The sequence below is a fragment of the Achroia grisella genome, unplaced genomic scaffold (assembly GCF_030625045.1).
Source record: "Achroia grisella isolate CSIRO2021 unplaced genomic scaffold, CSIRO_AGI_Agris_v1 utg512, whole genome shotgun sequence".
In the NCBI taxonomy this organism is placed as follows: Eukaryota; Metazoa; Arthropoda; class Insecta; order Lepidoptera; family Pyralidae; genus Achroia; species Achroia grisella.
Genome location: NW_026712906.1, coordinates 2550447 through 2573392, shown reverse-complemented (window position 1 = coordinate 2573392; position 22946 = coordinate 2550447). Strand labels below are relative to the sequence as shown.

Sequence of the window (22946 nt, the reverse complement as noted above, 5' to 3'; positions counted from 1 at the left end):
TTTTTATTTTACTATATTACCATGAAATATTGATAATGGTAATGAGAAGTATCACATCCAGTGTATTACATTATCAAATTTAATGTATTTTTTTATGTAATATCACAGATATACATAATATTATAAATTTTATTATTAGTATACATTTTTATATCTCATACAGCTTAGCAATAATGTAAAAGATCTATTTCCATCTGTAGTATTTATATTTACATTTCATGTACATATCATAATGTAATACCCGCACTATAGTATTCTAATCTGTGGTCTCAAATTAAAGAAAACTGTCAATGTCAAAAACAAACCGTTTTTATTGTAATGTGAACTATTTTTGGATTCTTCGACCGTAACGAATTTATTTATACACATTTATGAAAAACAAACAGTGTATTCCATAACGTACATGTATGATATAATTTACGCGTTGATTGATAACCTGATTAATTCAAAGTTTGTTCGTTAATAACAATTTAGAAATGGACGCGTCAAATAACGACGGTAAGAATATATCTAAATATCACCGCGTTGATATTTGTATTTTTAATAATCTCCAATTTTTTATTAAACCCTGTTATTTTAATTGTATTCCAGAATATTTTGTAACTGCTTTACAAATATTTGAATACTGCGGCGCTGATAGCTCGAGTAATTTGCGCGTTGATGCACTAATGGATAAGTTCGCTCCTTTCATCAAAACGAACAAGTAAGTTTACAGTTTCAGGTTTATTACGTGTATTTAGTTACTCAAATGCTTATTTCATTTATGACGTTTAATACAATTAATACATTTATAAATATGATGTAAACTTTAACATTTCATTACTTGTATTATAAATAGAGTACTGTTGTTAGTAAAGTTTATAGTATCCCTCCAATGTAAACATCCTGCCCCAGTTCCATCATACTAGCAAACTATAAAAATTGACCTTCATTTTGTGTGTACAAGTGGCAATTTAATTTACATTAACCCTCATATAAGAATTTCAACAACAAATATTCAGTACTATTTTTTTTTCATACAATCTATATTCCAAATTTAAAAAATGAACACACAAATGTTTAGTTAAGATGATTAAAAATGTAACATACACAACCCATGTAGCTTTACATATGGTCTATTGTGTTTATCTAATACCACCAAAGTGGTTAGTAGTCATGTGCCACTCATAGTCATATGGGGTTGAAAGTTTTACATTTTATGACTAGAAACTTTTATTCACTGTTTGACCCTTTACTAGTTTGTTAATCTAATATTAACAAACTAGTAAAGGGTCTGAATTGCTACAGATTACAAAATGCACATATTCACACTATTCAATAGTATATATTTTATTTTTTATTTATATTTATCACTGATTTATGCTACATCTTACATATATGCTACTACATATATTTATAATGGATGATTAAGTTAAAGTTAGTTTTGTTTATTATTATTTCACTGCCTAGGTTCGTCACCTTGCCTTAAGATATAGGTCTCCTCCTCCATATATTATAATACTAGCTACACACCCTGACATCGCACGGGTGTACATGTATTATTCATATAAACCTTTCTCTTGAATCACTGTCCATGAATAATAACCACTTCAAAATCTGTTGTGTAGTTATAAAGATTCAAGCATACATAGGGACGGAGAGACGGCAACTTTATTTTATTTTATGTAACAATAATGATATTCGTTTATTTGATAAGTAACATTTATTTATATGCATTTTTTTTATATTGCTAAATGCAATCTGTATGAGTACCATACACAGGTGAGTTTCTTGAAAATAGGTGTGGGAGGATCTGTATATTGACAAAGTTGCCATATTTCAGTTAGGTAGAAATCTTTCATCCAGCTCCAGGATATTTCCTATTTTTAATCTCTTTACTAGGTTATTGACTATTCATATGCATGTGAATGGCATGCTCAATTACCACCAATGTTATCATATAAATGTGAATGGTTGTAATGGCAGAGAAAGGTAAGAAAATAGATGGATGGACTGTGAAAGATGATATGGCAAGAAAGGGAATAAATAATGAGATAACTGCAAACAGGGATGAATTGAAGAGAATGGTATTATGTCAAATCCAAATAAATGGCATAAGGAAGAAGCAGATGATGATAATGTTATATGCACATAATTTTTTCATAATGTACAATATATTAAATTAGTAATTGTTAGATTGCACAGCTCTAATCTGTTATATAATATGATCTAATTGCTAATGCATTTGGTAATACAAAATACGTGGTTTAATTAAATGTAACAGTACTGATAAAATATCTAAGGATAAAGAATAATGCAGAACTCACTCATTAAATTAATATTGATAATAAATAATTTGATTACTGAACTGAAAGTAGCTTATATTATAATACTTATTATACTAGTTATTTCCTCTTGCACATATGAAATTTATAGCCTGTGTTAATCTGACGTATAAGCTATAAATCTGTACAGTTTCATCAAAATCAATTTTTTCGTATATAATATAGTATAAGTTTCAAAAAAATTCAGTAGCTTTTGCATGAAAGAGTAACTAACATCCATCTATACTTGAACTTTCATGGTTATAATATTAGTAAGATTAGTAAACTAAAAAATACTAAACAAATATTGTATTGAAAACTCTAGATTGTATAGCAAATAAAAAAAAAACTAATTGTACATACTTTATATGTATTTAGTTATATTATAAAACAATATTATAATAGTGCTGATTCATTCAGTTGTGTATGTGTACATCATAATATTATTCTTCTTTATCCATACTGCAGTTAGTCATATTACTATATAATGTTTTTATTTCTTACTAATACTTGAGGTAAATACTTTTTGTTATATGAATTATGATTCATACATATAGTTATTATTATTTATGTATCATAATTAATGTAATTGTTAACTTCGTTACAACATGTCTGGATGGCTGTGAGTTATTCATCTTTTAAACCAGAAGCCTTTATATATATAAAAATACAGACATTTAAAGACTAATATAAAATCATATCAAGTTAGTAGAAAGGTAAATGGTCAACATCTACCTTTCATTTACAATAATAATATTAAAACAATAATTACAAGCATTTATTTTGTGACTTGTGGCATAGTTTGATTGGTTCTTATTGTTACAATTTTTGTTAATTGATTTTTTTTATTAATTTTCTATTGTGTGTGCTGAGAATGTAAATAAAATAATTATCTATATATCTAAATGACTTATTAATTATATTTTATTTTTCTTTCCTGCCTTACAATATGTGCCTACACTTGTAATATTTCTGTCAATACTAGGCACCCTTCCGTTAGTTTAAGTTTCCACATAACATAAATTTAAGATCAGTGTAAAGTCAGTAATGTTACAACTCTGCATTGAATGTATGTGTTACTAATAAGCCATACAGCTATCCAATAAACTTACTAATGTAGTACAATTATTACCCCAATATATTCACTACCTAGATACTACAGGAAACAAATAAATCAAGTATTGATACCTCATCACATCATACATAATGCTATAGTGGTAAGGTGATAACCATTACCCTACAAATAGAGTGTACTTGCATTATGCTTATAATTTATTTACATTTTAGGTCAGAATATAGCCACCTGAAGTCAATATTGGACCCAGGCCACGATAATCCAGAAATAAATGTAAACATGCTTGCAACTGCACTAAATAAGTACAGTGAAAGCCAGAAAACAAAAGTTGACCTTGATGAGAGGTAATTTTTTTTCATACTATAATCCTAAATACTCTTAATGCATTTTAAAGATGTATAATACAACATTTTGTTCATTAAAACAAAATGTGAAAGTTTTTTAATCATTTAATCATTTTTTAATCATAATTTAAAGTTTAAAATCATAGGTTAAAGTCCTATGGGAAAGTTCAGTTTTGTTCAGTTCTATTTCAGTTTACAAAAGATTAATGCAATTATAATATTTTAAGTCCTTACTTATGAAATTTTTGCATGAAGGTTTAATATGGATCTATCATAACTATTTTGTTTATATTTTAACTATTTAAGCTTAATATTATAAGCTGTTATTATATATATTTACTAATTAAATTATTCTTTGTTATAGTTTCAATTTGAAGATGGGGCAGGCACCACATGATTCTGATTCAGGAATATCCACAGATGGTAAGATATAATTGTTTTGAAACCTACTATATTATATATATTCCTTCAAAATTGGTCCAGCTGTTTTAGAGATTAGCAAGAACACAGGCAGACAAAAACTGTTTTCTTTTTTTATGTTAGTAAGTACTTTCAAATGTAAATTTAAATTTGAAAGTACAGACTTTTTAATTTTATTTATTTGTATAGATAGATATGGGCCTGTGGGTCTCTACTTAGTTATAAGACTTGGGGTTATAATGTATGTTAAATTTCCTTTCAGGTTATCAACTGCTAGAAGAATTGCAGTCTGAACTGCGTGAGAAGACACATCTGGCACACCAGCTACGCAGCCAGCTCGAATTCACCGACCGCCAGCATGAGGAGGTGCTTGCCACCGTCACCGCTGAGCGGGACTCACTAAGGGGACATCTTAATATGTAAGACACATTTCATACTTTTGTCATAGAGTTGAAATAATAGAAAAACATAATCAAATTAGGTATAATAAAACTATAAAATTATAATAAAAATACAACTAAAAGTACGCTATTGGGTTAAATAAAAGAACTCATTCTGAGTTGCAACCCAACATATAGTACTTAATAGAGCTTGTGGGTGCTAGACAACTTATAAAAAGTATTTTTATTTTTACCATAACACAACCTTTGAACTAGGTGGCGTTGTATGTATTCGTGCATCCATGGGTATTATTATTACTATTATACAAAATTACATAATCCATGTAATAATAAAAAAAACAATATCAAAACTCATTCATTCATGTAGGTCATTGTAGCCACTTATGAATGTCAAGTTTTCGTATTAATATTGTTTTCAATGCTCATGTTTGTATGTTGTAACTTGGCAGGCTCCGCGAGGAGAACATGACCCTGTCGCACGTGCGGCTCGACTACGAGGAAGCGTGCGAGAGACTGTGCGGCAGCGAACAGGCGCTCGGCAGAACTCGCCGCGACCTGGACGCAGCCACGCGAAGACTCGGACGGCTGCAGCACCACGCCGCCGCACTCGAGAACGAGGTACGAGATAACTGTTAGTGATCCGTATCCGGCATATTCGTGAACGAGTGCTGCTTATGGTAACTGGTCTGTTCGGGTTACGAACACTGATTAGACTATTTGCTTTTGCAGTAGTATTTGCTGGTGCTCACACTATTCTCCCAAATTTATATTTAAAAATGAATCTGTATTATTGTAAATATGTATAACATTTATTTGAAAAGAATATGAGCTGAGTTTCTTATCAGTTATTCTCATCTCGAAATCATTCCGAACTGATATTAGATTTGACATATAAGAGTCTGTAATAGACCTACATGAATAAAGATATTTTGAATTTGAATTTGACTGACATAGCTTACAGCTGCTCATATGATGGAAACAGACAACTTTCGCCTATATCAAATGACTGCACTGTACACAAATAAAGTGATTATTTGATATTTGCTTTTTTTCTATATATATATATATATATATATATATATAAATATCCCCTTGGGCACTTTGTGGCTCAGACGTGCCGTATAGGTAGTTTTTTGTTGATCCTTTTTCACTTGTTGATCCGGAGGCCTTTTGTTGATCTAATGCCAGCTGACCATATATAAATGTTGATCCGTTTTGAGCCACAACTGTCACGACGAGTAATAATAATAATTAAGCGATTTATACACGATTTTATACAAATCCACCTTTTTGGCATACGACCACTTCTTGATCCAATTCAAACGGGCCAATCAGGGTGCAGCATTTGCCAAGGGCTTCCTCATTGGCACGTTTGGGCTACTACATTATGCCACGATACCGTTATAGTGGTAGTCTATCTAATCTAAATATTTATAGAAATCAGTCTGGAGTAACGTGACTCCAGATCAAACCTCAATACTTGTTATTTTTTGGACGGGAATTTTTCCTTTTGTAACAACGTTACTGAGCGAATGAAGAGAAGACGCAACGGCGGATCCAGGGGGGAGCGTCATGGAGGTCTTGGGAGTCATGGGGGGTCATGACTCTCCCCCCCCCCCCCCTTAGCCCAGGACTTAGGTAGACCACTAATTGAACTAAAAAATAATGAAACAGCTAAATTTTTTGCACGATCGGAGTGTTGGTGCAGTGGTATTAATTATAATTAAACATTGTTACTTAAAATATAACGCTTAAAGTACTATAACACTAAAAGCAAAATAAGTATTTTCAAAATACCTTTACAAAACAAATAACTTTTTTAGTTTTTGTCCAAACCTCAGATATTTTATTTATTTTAGGTATATCAATCATTACATAGTGTAGTATAGTATAAAACAACGTCGCTGTCGCATATAACAAGTACATAAATAAAGAAAGAAGACCTTTTGGCTCTGAATATATTTCAAAAATCAATTACTTGTGTTAATCAATTTATATACTCGTTCTTATTTCATAGTACTTGTTTTGATCCAAATATATACAGATACCGTAACGGTCTATTAATTATGAATTTATTATACCTAACCTAGATATTTTATTTTGACGAAACTCCGTGTAGTAGTAGTATCCGATAAGGGTATGCGAACCCTAAGTATTATTACAAAATGACCAGTAATTTCGAAGAAATAAGCCTTTGAATTTCAAATCAACTTACCAAACGGACGCTCAAGGTTCGATTCCCGCCATAGAATTTTTTTTGTTTTGATTATTTTGATATTTTGATTTTATGTTATATTTTAAATTAACTATTTTAATAATTAAATGAATTTAATCGAACAAAAAGTTGTCAAGTATTAAATTAATTTTAATTTACATTAACTATTATACTTTCTAAATTGTAAAGCAGCTAACAATTACATATAGTAAGATCTTATAAATAATTAACACAACAACATTTCAAATGTATTTTCTTTATTATTACAAAATATTTTTTGTGTATGCTATAATAGTTAATATCACTTAAAATTTATTTAATATTAAACAACGTTTTTATCGATTAAATTAATTTAATTATTAAAATAGGTAATTTTAAATATTACTTTAAAAAAAAAACAAAAAAAAAGTCAATGGTGGGAATCGAACCCGGGGTGTCTGTGCGGTAAGTTGGTACACAGGTACACTCCTAACTAGTAAAATTAATTTAATACTTAACTACGTTTTTCTCGTATAAATTAATTTAATTATTAAAAAAAACAAAAAGAATTAAATAACAATAGTCAATGGTGGGAATCGAACCCGGGATGTCTGTGTGGTAAGTTGGTACACAGGTACACTCCTAACTAGTAAAATTAATTTAATACTTAACTATGTTTTTCTCGTATAAAATAATTTAATTATTAAAATATTAAATTAAAAAAAAACAAAAAGAAGTAAATAACAATAGTCAATGGTGGGAATCGAACCCGGGGTGTCTGTGTGGTAAGTTGGTACACAGGTACATTCCTAATTAGTAAAATTAATTTAATACTTAACTACGTTTTTATTATAAATTCATAATCGTATAAATTAAATTAATTATTAAAATATAAAATAAAAACAAAAACAAAAAAAAAAAAAATAAAAAAAAAGTGTAGGATTCGAACTCGGAGTATCTGTGTGGTAAATTGCTAAACAGGTACACTACTAACTAGGTCATATTGGTGTTGTTTGTTGTGGTGAAAAAACTAGTATATATATAAGTTACACGTACAATTTCAAAGACTTATTTCTTGAAAACTACTGGCCATTCTGAAATAAAACTTTAGGGTTTGTATATGTAATGTTTGCATATAAAATATGATTAAAGGTTACTAGTGTTAGTGTATTTACACTTTTACTGAACAAACAGAGTTGTTTAGTACTGAAAATATTGTGTGGATATCAATCAATCAATCAATCCATCCATCAATTACTTTCAGTGCACTTATAGCTTTGATCTTTTCCTCATTATTATTATTAAGTTTTAAAGTGGTTGAATTTTGCTTAGAGTGTTTTTATACGTTATTTCTAATTTACCATTTATTTTAAGTTTTTTAAACTCTATTCATCGAGACCAATCTAATGAGTCCAAACACGATATTTCCGCTGTAAGTTTTCGAAGAGTATGTTCATCATCTGATAATACTGGTGCCAGTATGAAGTCAAGGTTAACAGATAACTAATTACTCTGATTTCGTCAAAATCTTTAGATTACGTATAATAAATTCATAATATCGCTACCTATTCGAATCAAAACAAGTATTTTAGGTACTTCATGTACTAGTATATAAATTCATCAACACACAAGTAAATGATTTTTTAAATATATTCAGAGCCAAAAAGTTTTTGTGCATTTAAAAAATTTTGCTGATACGGAGTCACTATTGCAGGAAATTGTTGAAAAAATATATATCGAGTACAGGTACTATCGACGAATACTTTATCTAGGGAACACGCGGGAACGCGGAACGGCAACATGTTGCCGTTCCGCCACGATACCGTTATAGTGGTAGAAAGAGAGAGACAGTGGAATCAGCAAATGTGTCTACGGGTCGTGGCTGGATCAACAAAGTGTGCAACTAAGTGCGCGTATATATATATATATATACACTTGTCTTTAATTCAAAGGAAATATAAATAATGAACACATCACATTTAAAACAGTAATAAGTACGTAATATCAGTGGGGATCAATGGCATAGTAGCCATTTTTAGTTCGAAAAACGGATTTAGATGGCGTCATTGGTATCGAATGGAATTCAACATTGTTTTGTAATCGTTTAAAACCCAAAACTATGTTTTTAAAAAGGTTTAATCTATTTTTAAAAAGTCATATATAGATGTTAAAATGAAATAATGCGTTTTGAAAAGTAATTTTCATATATTTACTCATTTTGTTGTCGCCCTGTATTTGTTTACAATTTAATCATTGCTAATTGGGGCTTATTGTTTCCAAAATACTTTCATAGATGGCGCTGTTTTCATTTGTATCACCGTATTTTAAATGTTTATTTTATATTTTCAAATAATAAGTACTTACTATATTATTATGATAAATTAAACATAAAAAAAGTTTAAGTAAATATAAAACAGCTAAACAAGAAAACCATATTATTCCAGTAATACTTATTTAGAAAGTGTTGCCATATTAAAAATAAATGCATAGATTTATCGATTTTTTCGAATAATCAATAACAGGATATTACAACGCATTATTCGATGGTGCTTTTAATTAGTCTTTGCAAACAGTAAAATTTCATCATTTTGTATTATACTCTTATTTGGAACGAATTGCAATGCATAATTTTTACTCGACGACGGCAAAATAGAGAGATTTTGACAGGTATGCAAGTACTATATATTTATCTGTTCGCTCATAACTTCGAAACTTGAAGAGGGAAATATTAATTAGATTGATCTGATACAAGTGTACTCCATTATATCAACCTCCACGCGGTCACCCTGGTAATTATAGCAATTAATGACATTAGTGACATAGTTCTTCTATTAAAAAAATTAATTCCTACTTATTGTAATTTAATGAATGAGAATTGAATGTGGTATAGAGTATATAAGGTCAGCTATACCTTTATGAAACCTCAATAAACAAGTGTTATATGGTATCTAAATTACTGACATTGATAGCTAAATATGAGGATCCTCGAATTTTTAAAAATACTCATAAGAAACTTTACAAATACTCGAATTTTGCTTTTGTAGAAGGATATTTTCAACCTTACTAAATTGTACAAGGTTTTGAAACGATAATCATTCATAATACTATGATATATTACTGATCCTAGTACCTACTATTCATGATAATTAGTTTTTTAATATCTCCATTCGAGGGTAGGTTATTCATAATTTGTATTATTAGATTTCATCACAAATAAAAATATCGATTTAAAATCGTAGGTTGGTCCATATTTTTTTATTATATCGAAATGACAACGAGTACTGGCAACATAAATGAAATGTTAAAAATATAAAATATAGGAATAAAAGAATAGGATAAACGACTTTAAGTCAAATGCTTAAAACCTATTTTCACTAGCATTGGATTTTTTCTCTTTTTTCATCATTTAAGTTAAGTAGGTACTTCAACTTTTGAATTGTTCCTGTTCAGAGTTCATTGAACTTCTTATTTTTTTGTCAAACTCAATAATTTAAATGTGTCTAAGGACTACTACAAATATTTAGTAAACTATCGTGTCTTTGAGGATTATCTCATACCAGGTATAACTATAAGTTGTTAAAAACTTGCATATGTATGCGTGTGAATCTTTCATATTAAAATATAATAAACATAGGTACTTGGTGACCGCTTTAATGTGGTATTATTATGTTTTTATTATTGTTATGAATGTAACTTCAAAAAACTAACAATGATTTTATAATTTTTGATTGATTGAGAAAATACAGAAAATTATTAATCAAAATAAAGTACTAAACAGTAGTATTATTTTTATATTTTATTAGAACTGAATGAATATGATGTATGAATAATATGTTTATTGTGCTAATAAGGTTACAGTTTAGTTACTTTCATGTAAATTCATTCATGTAAGTTCATGAAAATGTAACATGGTATATGATATTGTTTTCAGATTTTCCTGACATCAACAACTTAATACTGAACAAAGTTTAAACAAATAAGAGATGATATTCTAAATCTCCTAGTCATTCAGATGAAGATAAATAACATTTTTACTGTAAAGAACAGGAGTTCAAAAGAATAAGAAATATATATATATATATATGAACATTTTACTGTATAAAATAATAATGCAAGTAAAAATAAGAGAAAAAAGCAGAAGAAAAATCTGTAAATTATTAATCACAATGCAATTAATAATATAATTAAATAAGTAAGAAAGCAATGGACTAGTGATGAGAAGAAATTCCAAGTAATTATATTATGTGTAACCGACTGCAAATAAGTTTATGATTTAAGCTCATGATTATTATTATATTGCTTCATCAACAAATCCAGGAATATTTTGTGTACCAGGAATGAATTATGAAATGATTTTGATGAAATATTATGTCTTGATATTGATTTATTTGGAATAGAATATAAAAATAACAGAATTGTTTGAAGTTTTAGTGGTATAACAGACAAGCAGTGAAAGAAATATTATTGTAAATTATTAACAATAAATTCTGTGATTAATAAATTATTTAAAAGTGTTTTATTACCTGAAATGAAAATGTTATGATCTTCAAGTGTTGTGTTCATGCAATGTTAGTTTCACCTCATTCGATTTAAAATGTCAGGAATTATTTACTACATAATGATTTTGTATTAGATGGTAATCATATATATTTTTTAATGCAATGTGTATAATAATTCCCATTTATATCAAAAAACTTTGTGTAAATCTATATTTCTCTGTCTATAGACTTTGGTCGTGGAATACTAATAAGAAACAAAATCTAGAGACTGTAGTATATCACAGCATCCCAGAACCTTGTATTTAAGTCATATAAGGACTTACCTAATACTTGCTACTTTTTTAATCAATTAATTAATTTGATCTCAATCATCATGAATGATAATGTTGAGAATACTGCCAATGATGAATTTTATGGTGGTCATAAATAAATACCACCGTCACTATCGTCAACAGTCATTATTGATCTCATCATCATCACCGTTACCCTCCTTCATCCATATTGTCAAAAGTTACTACCTACTATTATTAACTGAAATGGTAAATAAGCTGACGATCCATCCAACCACGACGCTATCCGACGTACATACATACACATATATTATTAAACAGCATTACGTCATCATGTCGTGCCCGCTATATCCCGTATACATTATCATGCCGGAGAACATAGATGTTATGTCCAAATATCCTGTAATTTCGCAGCTTAATTTCAACTGAATAACAACTTACATAAATACCAAAAAACTAGCAGTAAAGGCGTAGTTTGTAGATATCGAAGGTTCTACAAATAGGTATAACATCAAAATAAGTACCTACATGTCATTAGCACCGATGTAGTATCCCTGAAAGAACCTATATATAACAGATTGATGGTTTGCAGATATTATTTTCAGTTTTACAAATTGCCAGTTTACCATAATTAACTACATATTGAGAAATAATTATACACTGAAAATTATATGAGGTACCCATATGCACATCAATTGATTATAGCTAAAATCTATCACTATCACATAACAATTTAAATAAAAAAACCGTATTAAAATCGGGCTATTCGTTAAGGAGCTATTGCTCCTTAACCGATAGCCCGATTTTAGTGCAGACGCGTTACGACATATCTTCGTCGGGAGAAAAAAAGTAGGCATGTAAAAAAGTAACTGTAACATAGTACATAGATACATAGGTACATTAGCCGTGTCTGTAGACTGTCAGCGAACAATATTATACCTACATTGAATTTTCGATTGTACCCAATCAGGAGTTCGATACAGTTATATATCTATTATGTACGTATCTTTGCAAAACAGATGTCATGTAGACCGAATTCTCTGCCATCTATTTTCATGCTTTATTACTAATCACCCACTAGTAATCCGAACTGCTTCATATATAGCGACATCTAGCGCCTACGGCGGCGAAATAAAATAGCCCGAAGAATAGCCCGAGTTAGGAAGGAACCATTTTCTTGTATGGGATGGGGTATCTGTATGTAATATTATATTATCTGTGGTAATATTATCACATTATCAAACAGTAACTACGTAATATTATCACATGGTAACAGCACGTATTATGGCAAAAATAAACATCGGCTGATTTGAAAAGATTTATTATAGTAATAATAGTAATCTCAGGACAATTTACACAGCTTCATCTAGACCCAAGTTAAGCTAGCTGAACATTGTGTTATGGGTACCAGACAACTGATACAAATACAAAGATTTTTTTCGTAAATTAATATGTATTATCTATACATAGAAAAACACCCAGACCGTTACAAACAATCATACTCATGAATACAAATGTTTGCAGCGTGCGAGGAATCGAACCCTCGACCACCAAGCAGGAATCAAAGCGGTATACTAGCTAAATCGCTAGACTACCAACAACTAGCTGTACACGCGACTTCGTTCGCGTGGAATGTAACTTCTTATATTTTAGAACAATAAAGTTAAATTCCACACGGACGAAATCCCGTGTACAGCTAGTCATCAATAAAAAAAAACACGTAGGTATCTCTAATATATTATACACTAGCTATTATAGTGGTTTTTAACTTTATTTTTCTAAAATAAAAGTAGCCTAAGTTACTCTTTATTACATCAGCTACCTGTCAAAAAAGGTCCCATCAAAATCGGTCCAGCTATTTCAGAGATTAGCCGGAACAAACAGACAGACAGACAGACAAAAATTGTATAAAAATAAATTTTAGTATATGTACCGTATTTATATTCATATGCTCGTAGTCAAAAACTATTATTTCAATATTATAAACAACAGGCTTCAACATTCTCAAGTACCACAAAAAATATGTTTTTTCTATCGAATAAACCGTTTTTATTAAAAACAAGCTGTTCCCGCGACTTCGTCCGCGTGGAATTTAACTTTATTTTTCTAAAATAAAAGTAGCCTAAGTTACTCCTTATAAATCAGCTACCTGCGAAAAAAAGTACCCTCAGAATCGGTCCAGCCACTTCAGTTATTAGCCGGAACAAACAGACCGACAGACAGACAGACAAAAATTATAAAAATTGTTAATTTGGTATATGTACCTTATATATATTCATATGCATGTAGTAAAAAACGGTTATTTCAATATTACAAACAGACACTCCAATTTATATGTATAGATTATTATTTATTTATTTATTTATTCATCCAAAATAATACAAATTGTGTAGGATAACGTAATAGTAACATTACAGTAAAATTTTGTCAACAACATAATAGTAACTTAAACATTAAATCTCGGTATATCTATAGACTAGCTGGCCCCAGCGACTTCGTCCGCGTGAAATTTTATTTTATTTTTCTAAAATAACAGTAGCGTAAGTTACTCCTTATTACATCAGCTACTTGCCAAAAAAAGTCCCGTCAAAATCGGTCCAGCTATTTCAGAGATTAGCCGGAACAAACAGACAGACAGACAGACAAAACTTGTAAAATATGTTATTTTGGTGTATACCGTATTTATATTCATATGCAAGTAGTAAAAAACGGTTATTTCAATATTACAAACAGACACTCAAATTTTATTTACATGTATAGATGTATAGATGAAAAAAAAGGAACAGCCATAAGGCTAGTCGTATGCCTAATATATATAATAATGTAATAAATTCATTTAAACAGAAATTGCGGGAACATTATTTAAATTTGTAACTTTTTTACTGTCCTTCTCCTTTTTTCACATCTTTCTTTTATATCCCTATAGTTCTCTCTATATTTTCTGTTTTTCTTACTTTCAATTTGAGACTGTACTTATAATTTGATTATCGGATCATTATGTATTTATTTATACATTTATGGGTTATATTTACATATATATTTATGTATGTATATTGTTATTTTTTTATAGAAATTACATTTTGCTTATCTTTATTATCTTTATAAATCTTTTTTTGACATTTCTTATTTATATTAGTGCACCGCCAATAATCTTTCGCTGCACCACTCATGGTTGCCTGGTAAATAACGCGGCAAAATATTAAGTCCGCCACATGTACAAATTTTTTTGTGCATTAAAGTTAAAGAAATAAAAAAAATACAATACTGTTTAATGAAAATGCGTATTGTCTAGTGCTTTGAGATGTCTTAAGGATAACCAACAATAACCATTTTTTATCTTTTACATTTTACGGGAATTTTTTTTATCGTATGTTTCCCTTAAAATCATGTAAACTATGTTATTATGTCATAATCTAAAGAAATAATAATATTTTATAGTGAAATATCGACTATAAAATACCAAAAAGTAGCAATGTAATTCGTTACGCGCGAATCAGGTGTACAGCGCGTATAAGGTCAAAGGTCGGTGCACCCCGCGTATTTGATAAATAGTGCTTCTCTGGATGTCTTTAAGAGAAAATGGCAGTATGTACGTGTATATGTCACACACAAGTCCTTAAGTGTTAAGTTTTTCAAATGTACAATAAAGAATAAATATTTTTAAGTACAGTACTTACGTACATTAATATAATACCTACTTTTTACTTGTATCTATTGTTATCAAAATTAAATTATAAGTTCTTAACTTGACCACGACTATGTGACCCTCTCTTGGCGCCAAAACGAGTGAAAAAATGAACAGCATACGACGATGACGCAGTACCTATAGAGTGGAGCAACTGCTTATTCAGTTTTATTCAACTATTTAGTCCCTCCACCGTTACAATGAATGGAGGCGGATATTACAATGTACGTAGCATTGCGAATATAAAATATCTAGATTAGGTATAATAAATTCATAATTCATAGGCCGTTACGGTATCAGAGCCAAAGTCTTCTTTCTTTGTTTATGTACTGTTAGATGCGACAGCGACTTTGTTTTATACTACACTATGTAATAATTGATATACCTAAAATAAATAAAATATCTGAGGTTTGGACAAAAATTCAAAAGGTACTTTATTTTGAAAAAGTATTTTGAAAATACCTATTTTGCATTTAGTATTTGAAATACAAAACACAAAACTATTTTTGTTTTTAGAGTGATATTTCTATGAATTCACTGTCGATAGCGAGCGGTGCGATGGAAAAAGATAAGTAACCGTTTATAAAAATATAATAAATAGCCCTGGACAATTAACACAGACTGATACTGAACTGATATAAATAGATATTTTTATTTTGTAAATACATATATAATATACATATAAAACAACCAGACCGATGAAAACAATCGATGACCGATGAGTACAATTGTTTGCACCGTGCGAGAAATCAAACCCGCGACCATCGGATGTAAAGCGGTGTGACCACCGAGGCAGTCGAAATATATAAATAATCTTATGAATTTAATTTATTCTAATTTGTTTGTGTGCGCGGGGTGCGGTGTACGGTCCCCCCTGCCTCCCTCCTGCCTCCACCGTTGCTGGAGCTTGCATGTATGGAGCATTGCGAATATAAAATATCTAGATTAGTAAATTCATAATTGATAGACCGTTACGGTATCTATATATATTCGGATGAAAATAAGTATCGCAATAAGGACCAGTATATAAAGTGATCAACACAATTAATTGAATTTTGAAATATATATACAGAGCCAAAAAGTCTTTGTGTATTCAAAAAATATCTAATTTGTTTGTGTGCGCGGGGTGCGGTGTACGGTGCAGGGGGGACCGTGCCTCCACCGTTGCTGGAGCTTGCATGTATGGAACATTGCGAATATAAAATATCTACATTAGTAAATTAATAAATTCATAATTGATAGACCGTTACGGTATCTATATATATTCGGATGAAAATAAGTATCGCAGTAAGGACGAGTATATAAAGTGATCAACATAATTAATTGATTTTTGGAATATATTCAGAGCCAAAAAGTCTTTGTGTATACCAAAAATTTAGCCGTTCGGAGCCATTCAGTCACGAATTATTAGTAAAAAAAGTGTCGAGTATATCGTACTATCGACGAATATATATGGCCACATCGCAAAATAGAATGCGACGTTGCCATACCGCCTGAGATATACGCGATAGAGGTCAAGTTATTCAGTGCAAAAGGTGGAATCAGCAAGTGTGTAGGTTGTGGCGTGATCAACAAAGTGCCCAAAGAGGTGTTTATATATATATATATATATTAATGGGTGATAGTGTAATGCTGCAACCCCCTGTGCTAACGGTTTACGCTGGCTGGGCCTCCACAGAGGAGGATGATAACATGGACATGAGGTCAGGTCAGTTAGCCCATCGTGACAAATTCATGAGGAATTTATCATGATGGTTTCCAGGAAGAACAGGCTGGAGATGACATGGTACATTACTAGCAATGGGGTTATCAGTCCACATTACTAACAATCCTCTTCCCACTTCAATATATATGTATGCATATACTAAAACTTTATTCATATATATATTTATCTATCACATTATATATAAGTAAAAATTACTACAATCTAAATTGTTCAGTACCAAGATTAATATTACTTTATGTTCATAGAAACAAATACTACAAGAACTACTGACAAAATCCAAAGAAGAATGTCATCGCATCAACGAAATGTACGCGAGCAGACAATCGTCCTTACTGGAGGAGAATGAGACTCTCAAAACAGAACATGCCGATCTCGCCGCGCGGCTACAGGACCAGGAGGAGTTTATGCAGCAGTTGATAAAGGAAAAAGTAATGTTGCTATCTCTTTTCATCTTGTATCTATTTTACGTATCAACATGGAAAGATGGGGGATGGTACATATTGTGTATGGAGGCAGCTGTATGTTCCCTTTGCTCCACACGATACTATCTGCACTTCATTCTTCACACCTGTTTTGTTATAGAATATTTAGTAAGTGATGATTGATAAAGTAAAAGTACATTTTTCTTTGGACTTCATATGAAGTTGAACTGATTCATCACCATTGCAATATTTTTTTATTTGAATAGTAATATAATCTTAATTTGGAGCACTGATTACAGTACTAAATATAAACGGTGAATCCATGGGATGCTAAGAAGTTCTTCTCACTCTATCTAACCAACGACACATATATATATAATGTGTTAATCACACCATAGACAAAAAAATATGTGCTAAGGATCTTTTCATATACTACCCTAGATCCCATTGTATTGCCATAGGCAATATCTATCTTTTTCAACTCTAACTTAAAAAGTGAGAAGATAAAAATTGAACTGTATTCTTTGTATTCATATTAGAAAGGATCTTAAATAATTTTTAACAAATTATGATTGAAGGTTTTTTGGAATTCCTTTTTTTATTTTCAGGTACATCTGGAAATGGAGTTAACAGATGTGCTGAACAAATCCAACCAGACTCAGCTGAAAATAGACCGGTCCATAGACATCAGTTATACAGAAGACCAGATGTTGAATGCACTTGACAGTCTTAACGCCGACAGTAGATTCTCACAAGGTACTAAATAATTCAGCAATATTGCATGACGTGAATGTTTGCAATGTATTATGCTTAGGCTCTGTGCAGACAAGATACTATATTTAATATGACTTGTGATGTGTAACTATGTGATACCGAATTTTTATCTTCATTAACTATATTTTGAAATAATTAGGTAATTGACTTTATTAGTTATAACTTTAAAGTCTATTTTCCAAATTTTGTAATCTTTAAGTCTTGACAACACAAAACATCGTGAATCTTTTATAAAATGTGTCATGTATAGGAACATTTCAAACTCTTCTTAATTTTTTTTTCAATCTAATATATTGATATATTAATTCGCATATTCTAGACAACCGCTTATTAGACGAAGAATCGTTTGTAAACGCTTTAAAAGAAGACCAAGGACGCGCGACCAACATGTCGCTCTTCGATGAAATACGACAAAGTTTTTGCAACAAATCGCGATATAATTGTACAATTGAAAATTTCACATGTGACAAATGTAAAGAAGCATTTGACAATTCACTGACCACTATAGGCACTCAGACAGATGACGGTTTCGTAGATGTTTCTAATAAAACGTGTGACTGTGTAAATGTTAGAAGTTATTTATGTAATGTTGGAGTACAAACAGAAAGTTGTGATTGTTTTGTAACGAAATTATATGAAAGTATTGCAACACAGACTTGTGTATGTGATGTATTAAAGATACATGCAAATATTGCTGTCCAAACCAATAGTGAATTAAAAATAGAAACTTACATTAGTACAGCTAGTCAAACTGACAGTATTAATATCAATAACACAGAAACTGTACCTATTAAGTGCACCCAATGTGAAAATATGAAAACATACACTAGGAAATTAGAGAGTGACATATTAAAATCTCAGGGTACAATATCCAATATGCAGAATGAATTCGATGGATATGAGAATAATCTGAACATTATACAGAACTTAGTTGCAAAGGAAAGTGATAAGAATGTGTTATTGCAATCCACTGTGGATGATCTGCAGTCCAAGCTGGTTATTTTTGAAAATCTGTGTGCTAACCAAAGAGATAGAATTAACAGCTTTAACAGCTTAATGTGTGATACCTGCTCATCACCAAGTCAAAGTAATAATAGCTTAAATTATGATATATGCTATGCTCAGACTCAAACTGATTACGGCTTCTTGTGTGATACATGTTCTACTCAGAGCCAAACTGAACTTGGTAATTTTTCCTGGTTTGTTTTAATGTTGTTAGTTGTGACGTCATGTTTGTTAAGGTGGTAGAGTAGTTTATTTGTATAGTATAGTAGTTTAGTTGGTATTACAATTGTCGTCTATTCACTCAGAGTCAACATTTATTTGTTCATTAATCTCAATCAATTCATATGTACAATTATGTTTAGTTAATAGCTGACTTTACACGACATGTTCTTTCACGCGCGATCAGGAACGTTCGCGATTTAGTCCAGAAAGCCCGCACGCGCTATTATGAGTAATTGTATTCACTCTTTCGCGCGTATCTTTCATGTCATTTTACATCGTTTTGACGATTGAAGAATGCAGGTATATGCGAGTTGGCAGTGCGCACAGTCTTTATCATTTTCTTTGTCTACGTCCCGCAGTCCATCTCGTTTTCTTTGTCTACATTTACATGCACATTCTTTCCTGCGTGAAAGAGCGTACGTGTAAAGACGGCTATTGTGTATATGTAAACTGATCGAGTAGAATTTGAAAGTGGGAGTAGTGTAATTTGGTAAGTATTAAAATAATTACAACATTACAATTATTAGTAGGGATGAAGAAGGATAACTCCTTCGTCTCCACTAAGTATCGTAATGTCAGGATCTGCTGAATTACTTGATCTAATTATCATTCACTTTTTATTACACTGTTTATTTTTTGGCATGCTTATTATGATGATTTTTTTTATCAATCAGTTTAAAACATAGTAATTTTTATTACACTTGTATTTGTGTTTGCGAAATTTAAGTTGATGTATAGATTCATATTTTAGACTATTAGATGCATTCGTTCTATTATTTAAAATACCTAATTACTGGTAACCATATCAACTGAAATCTAAAACCTGATAGAACTGTTTGGTAATTTATTTAAATATAAAGATGCTTTCCGTAAATGATGCGCGAAATTATCAACGGTTCAATTAGTATTATAACTTTAAATGTAATAATAAACTATTGTAAAATTAAACTATTGTACAGGAGGAAAGTCTTAGCAACAACTCTAAAATAATATTGGGATTCATGGGTTCATGCTCCACGGCAAATAGAAAAAACTGTACTATAAAATAAGATCCCTTTATTAGATCTGTTTTTGATATATTTTTGTTTAGTAATTGTTGTAGATAGTGGTTGAAATAATGTCATATATTCGGAAACTAATTTTGTATCCTTTTTAACAGATACAGCTTCAGTAGGAACGCAAGCGCAGGTGTCTTGTGAGGATTGTGAGAAGCGTAAAGCGATCGCACACCACAAAAGTCTGAGGAAGTATTTCTGGTGTGTATGACATTATATTGGATTTAGCGGCCTTGTTCCTGACGAATCTTAAACATAGAGAGAGAGAAAGTATAATGCCTACCAAAATGAAGGCTAGTAATTTCATTACAAACATAAATAGTAAATTGTATTAGATTTTCGTATTAGAAATAAAAGAGCATTAGCTTAAATTTTTTTCACTAAGTAAAAGTACACGATTACAACTTCAAAGGTATTCAGTTCATGTCGGGTTGACACCCAAAAAAGATTTTAAATATAAATGGACTGGACGTAGTCCATTACCCAAAATTAATATTCCAAATTAATTTTGGGTAATGGACTACGTCCAGGACAGGGTAAAGTGGTAAAGGTAAATAAGAAAGGTCAACCATCATTTGGGGTATCTAAATAAAAAGACACAATGGTCCTGGGCAATGGAAACAACGATAACAGATCAAATTAATTTGACGGCGGTAGGTTCCCTCTTGCTAGGTTGAATTGTATAAACCTTGCGAAATGTGAACATGTGAAGTGCTGCAATATCAAGTAAGCACTGAAGCTCAAATTTTTTTTCAGACTTTAAGATCTTTATTTATGTAGATCTATTACAGACTCTATGATATGTCAAATCTACCGTCAGTTCGGAATGATTTCGAGATGAGAAGAACTGACAAGAAACTCAGCTGGTATTCTAATAATTTATTTATTCCTTCTATTTATTATTATAAATATAAATAAATAGAAGGAACATATCAATTATTACAATTACATTCTAAACGCTAAAATTTAAAGTTACTTTTAAACCATATATATTTTATAAAAAAGTTTATAGCATCAATGACCCATTTGTTAGTATTTTTTAATCTACTTTTAGTAAAGTTTTTATCTATAAGTAGTACACTTACAGTGGTAATAAATTATTAGACCTATGCCTAACAAGTACATTAACAAATTAGTAAATAAAATTTTTTCATCAATATTTCCAGTATGAGTTGTATATTCATTGACCATTGAGCAACTAAAGAACTATCTTAGTCGTGTAAATCCACCTAGAAATATATCCTACCTCCCACCATCAGCACCACTCATTAGTTTATAATTGCAGGGAACCGCTAAAGAGTCTTTTCCAAGTATTCGCCGTGATCTGCTTTATATGCGCGGTATGCATGCTGTACGGCGTGGTGCGTCGCCGCGACTCGTGCGTCTCGCGGGGCTCCAGCGACGGCCGCGGAGCCCTGCCCTGGCGCTGGCTGCAACCCCAGGACCTAATGGATCTGCTACTCCGCATTGAATATGTCGCAGATGTCCCTATGTAAGGACTTAGCTTCCTTCCTATGATGCATGTTGCTTCGAAAATCCCTGTGAGGCATTGTGAAGTTTAAACTTTTTGAATATTCGACTCGTTTGGATGTTGATAATTTCGAAATTAAAATAATTTATGCATATAGTAAATTTTTTAAAACATGAAAACACGGTAAAAATATATAATCATCATCCTTACAGTCTAGTCTAGAGCTGGCAAGCAACTCAAATGGTGCATTTTTTTGTCTTTTGCATATTGCATTTAGTTAGAATATATATATAATATTTAAGATATTGAAAATCCACTAACTAAACACTCACATTAAGGTTTTTAAATACCAGTTTGTTTATTGCAGTATAGGACCAACAAATTATTGTCTTGTTGTTTTACCCTCGACCCGGGAGTCGTGACCTACATTGTAATACATGACATTATATTAGATACTTTATTCTTTAATTGTAAAGATAGAGAATAACATCTGTCAAGGACAATCAGGTTATTTCCGAAAACTATTTCTAATTTTAGAAATGACCTAACTTTAGTCCTGTAATTTCAGAATTTGCTCAATTGTGAGTGTCGCCAATTTTAAAGTTATCGTTTTCTATAAATCAGCACATTTTAAAATGTGCAGTTGATCTCTAAGTATTCACAACATTTAAACGTATAAAGATTTTACATTTAGAATTAATCACTGAATCTTTATTTACAATGGTTTATTTAGACAAATTTATTGGTATAATTTGTGTATTTGTCGATAATAAAGTGGTACAATACCATCATTGGTAAGGACTGAACCAATTTGTGGAAAGGTCAATTGAATATTGTCAATATCATAACCACATCCAACTGTGTTCAGTAGTAATTGTAATAATTTTTAAACTCTTGCGCAGCCGTACCTTCTTAAACAGTTTGTTACTGGACACAAAATACAAAATTATACATATAACTTATATATAAATTATATGTTTTCTTTTTGGATGTTGTAATTAATAAAATAATAAGACTAATAAAAAGTCTGTGAAATGTAAAGGGTAATAATATATATATT

General features: G+C 30.7%; 1 protein-coding gene across 2 annotated transcripts; it reads left to right on the top strand.

Moving 5' to 3' along the window:
* The first annotated feature begins 596 nt into the window (after positions 1 to 596).
* Positions 597 to 22506, top strand: LOC131846707 (girdin-like). 2 transcript variants are annotated; one of them, XM_059196079.1, is made up of 9 exons: positions 597 to 703; positions 3591 to 3722; positions 4087 to 4145; positions 4405 to 4561; positions 4993 to 5161; positions 17183 to 17365; positions 17968 to 18115; positions 20520 to 20616; positions 21701 to 22506. In XM_059196079.1, the coding sequence occupies exons 1-9, from the start codon at positions 669 to 671 to the stop codon at positions 21909 to 21911; spliced, it is 1191 nt and encodes a 396-aa protein (XP_059052062.1). In that variant the 5' UTR covers positions 597 to 668; the 3' UTR covers positions 21912 to 22506. The 2 variants fall into 2 exon arrangements, with proteins under 2 accessions (XP_059052062.1, XP_059052063.1); XM_059196080.1 differs by lacking the exon at positions 597 to 703 and adding an exon at positions 2934 to 3019.
* Positions 22507 to 22946: the final 440 nt, after the last annotated feature.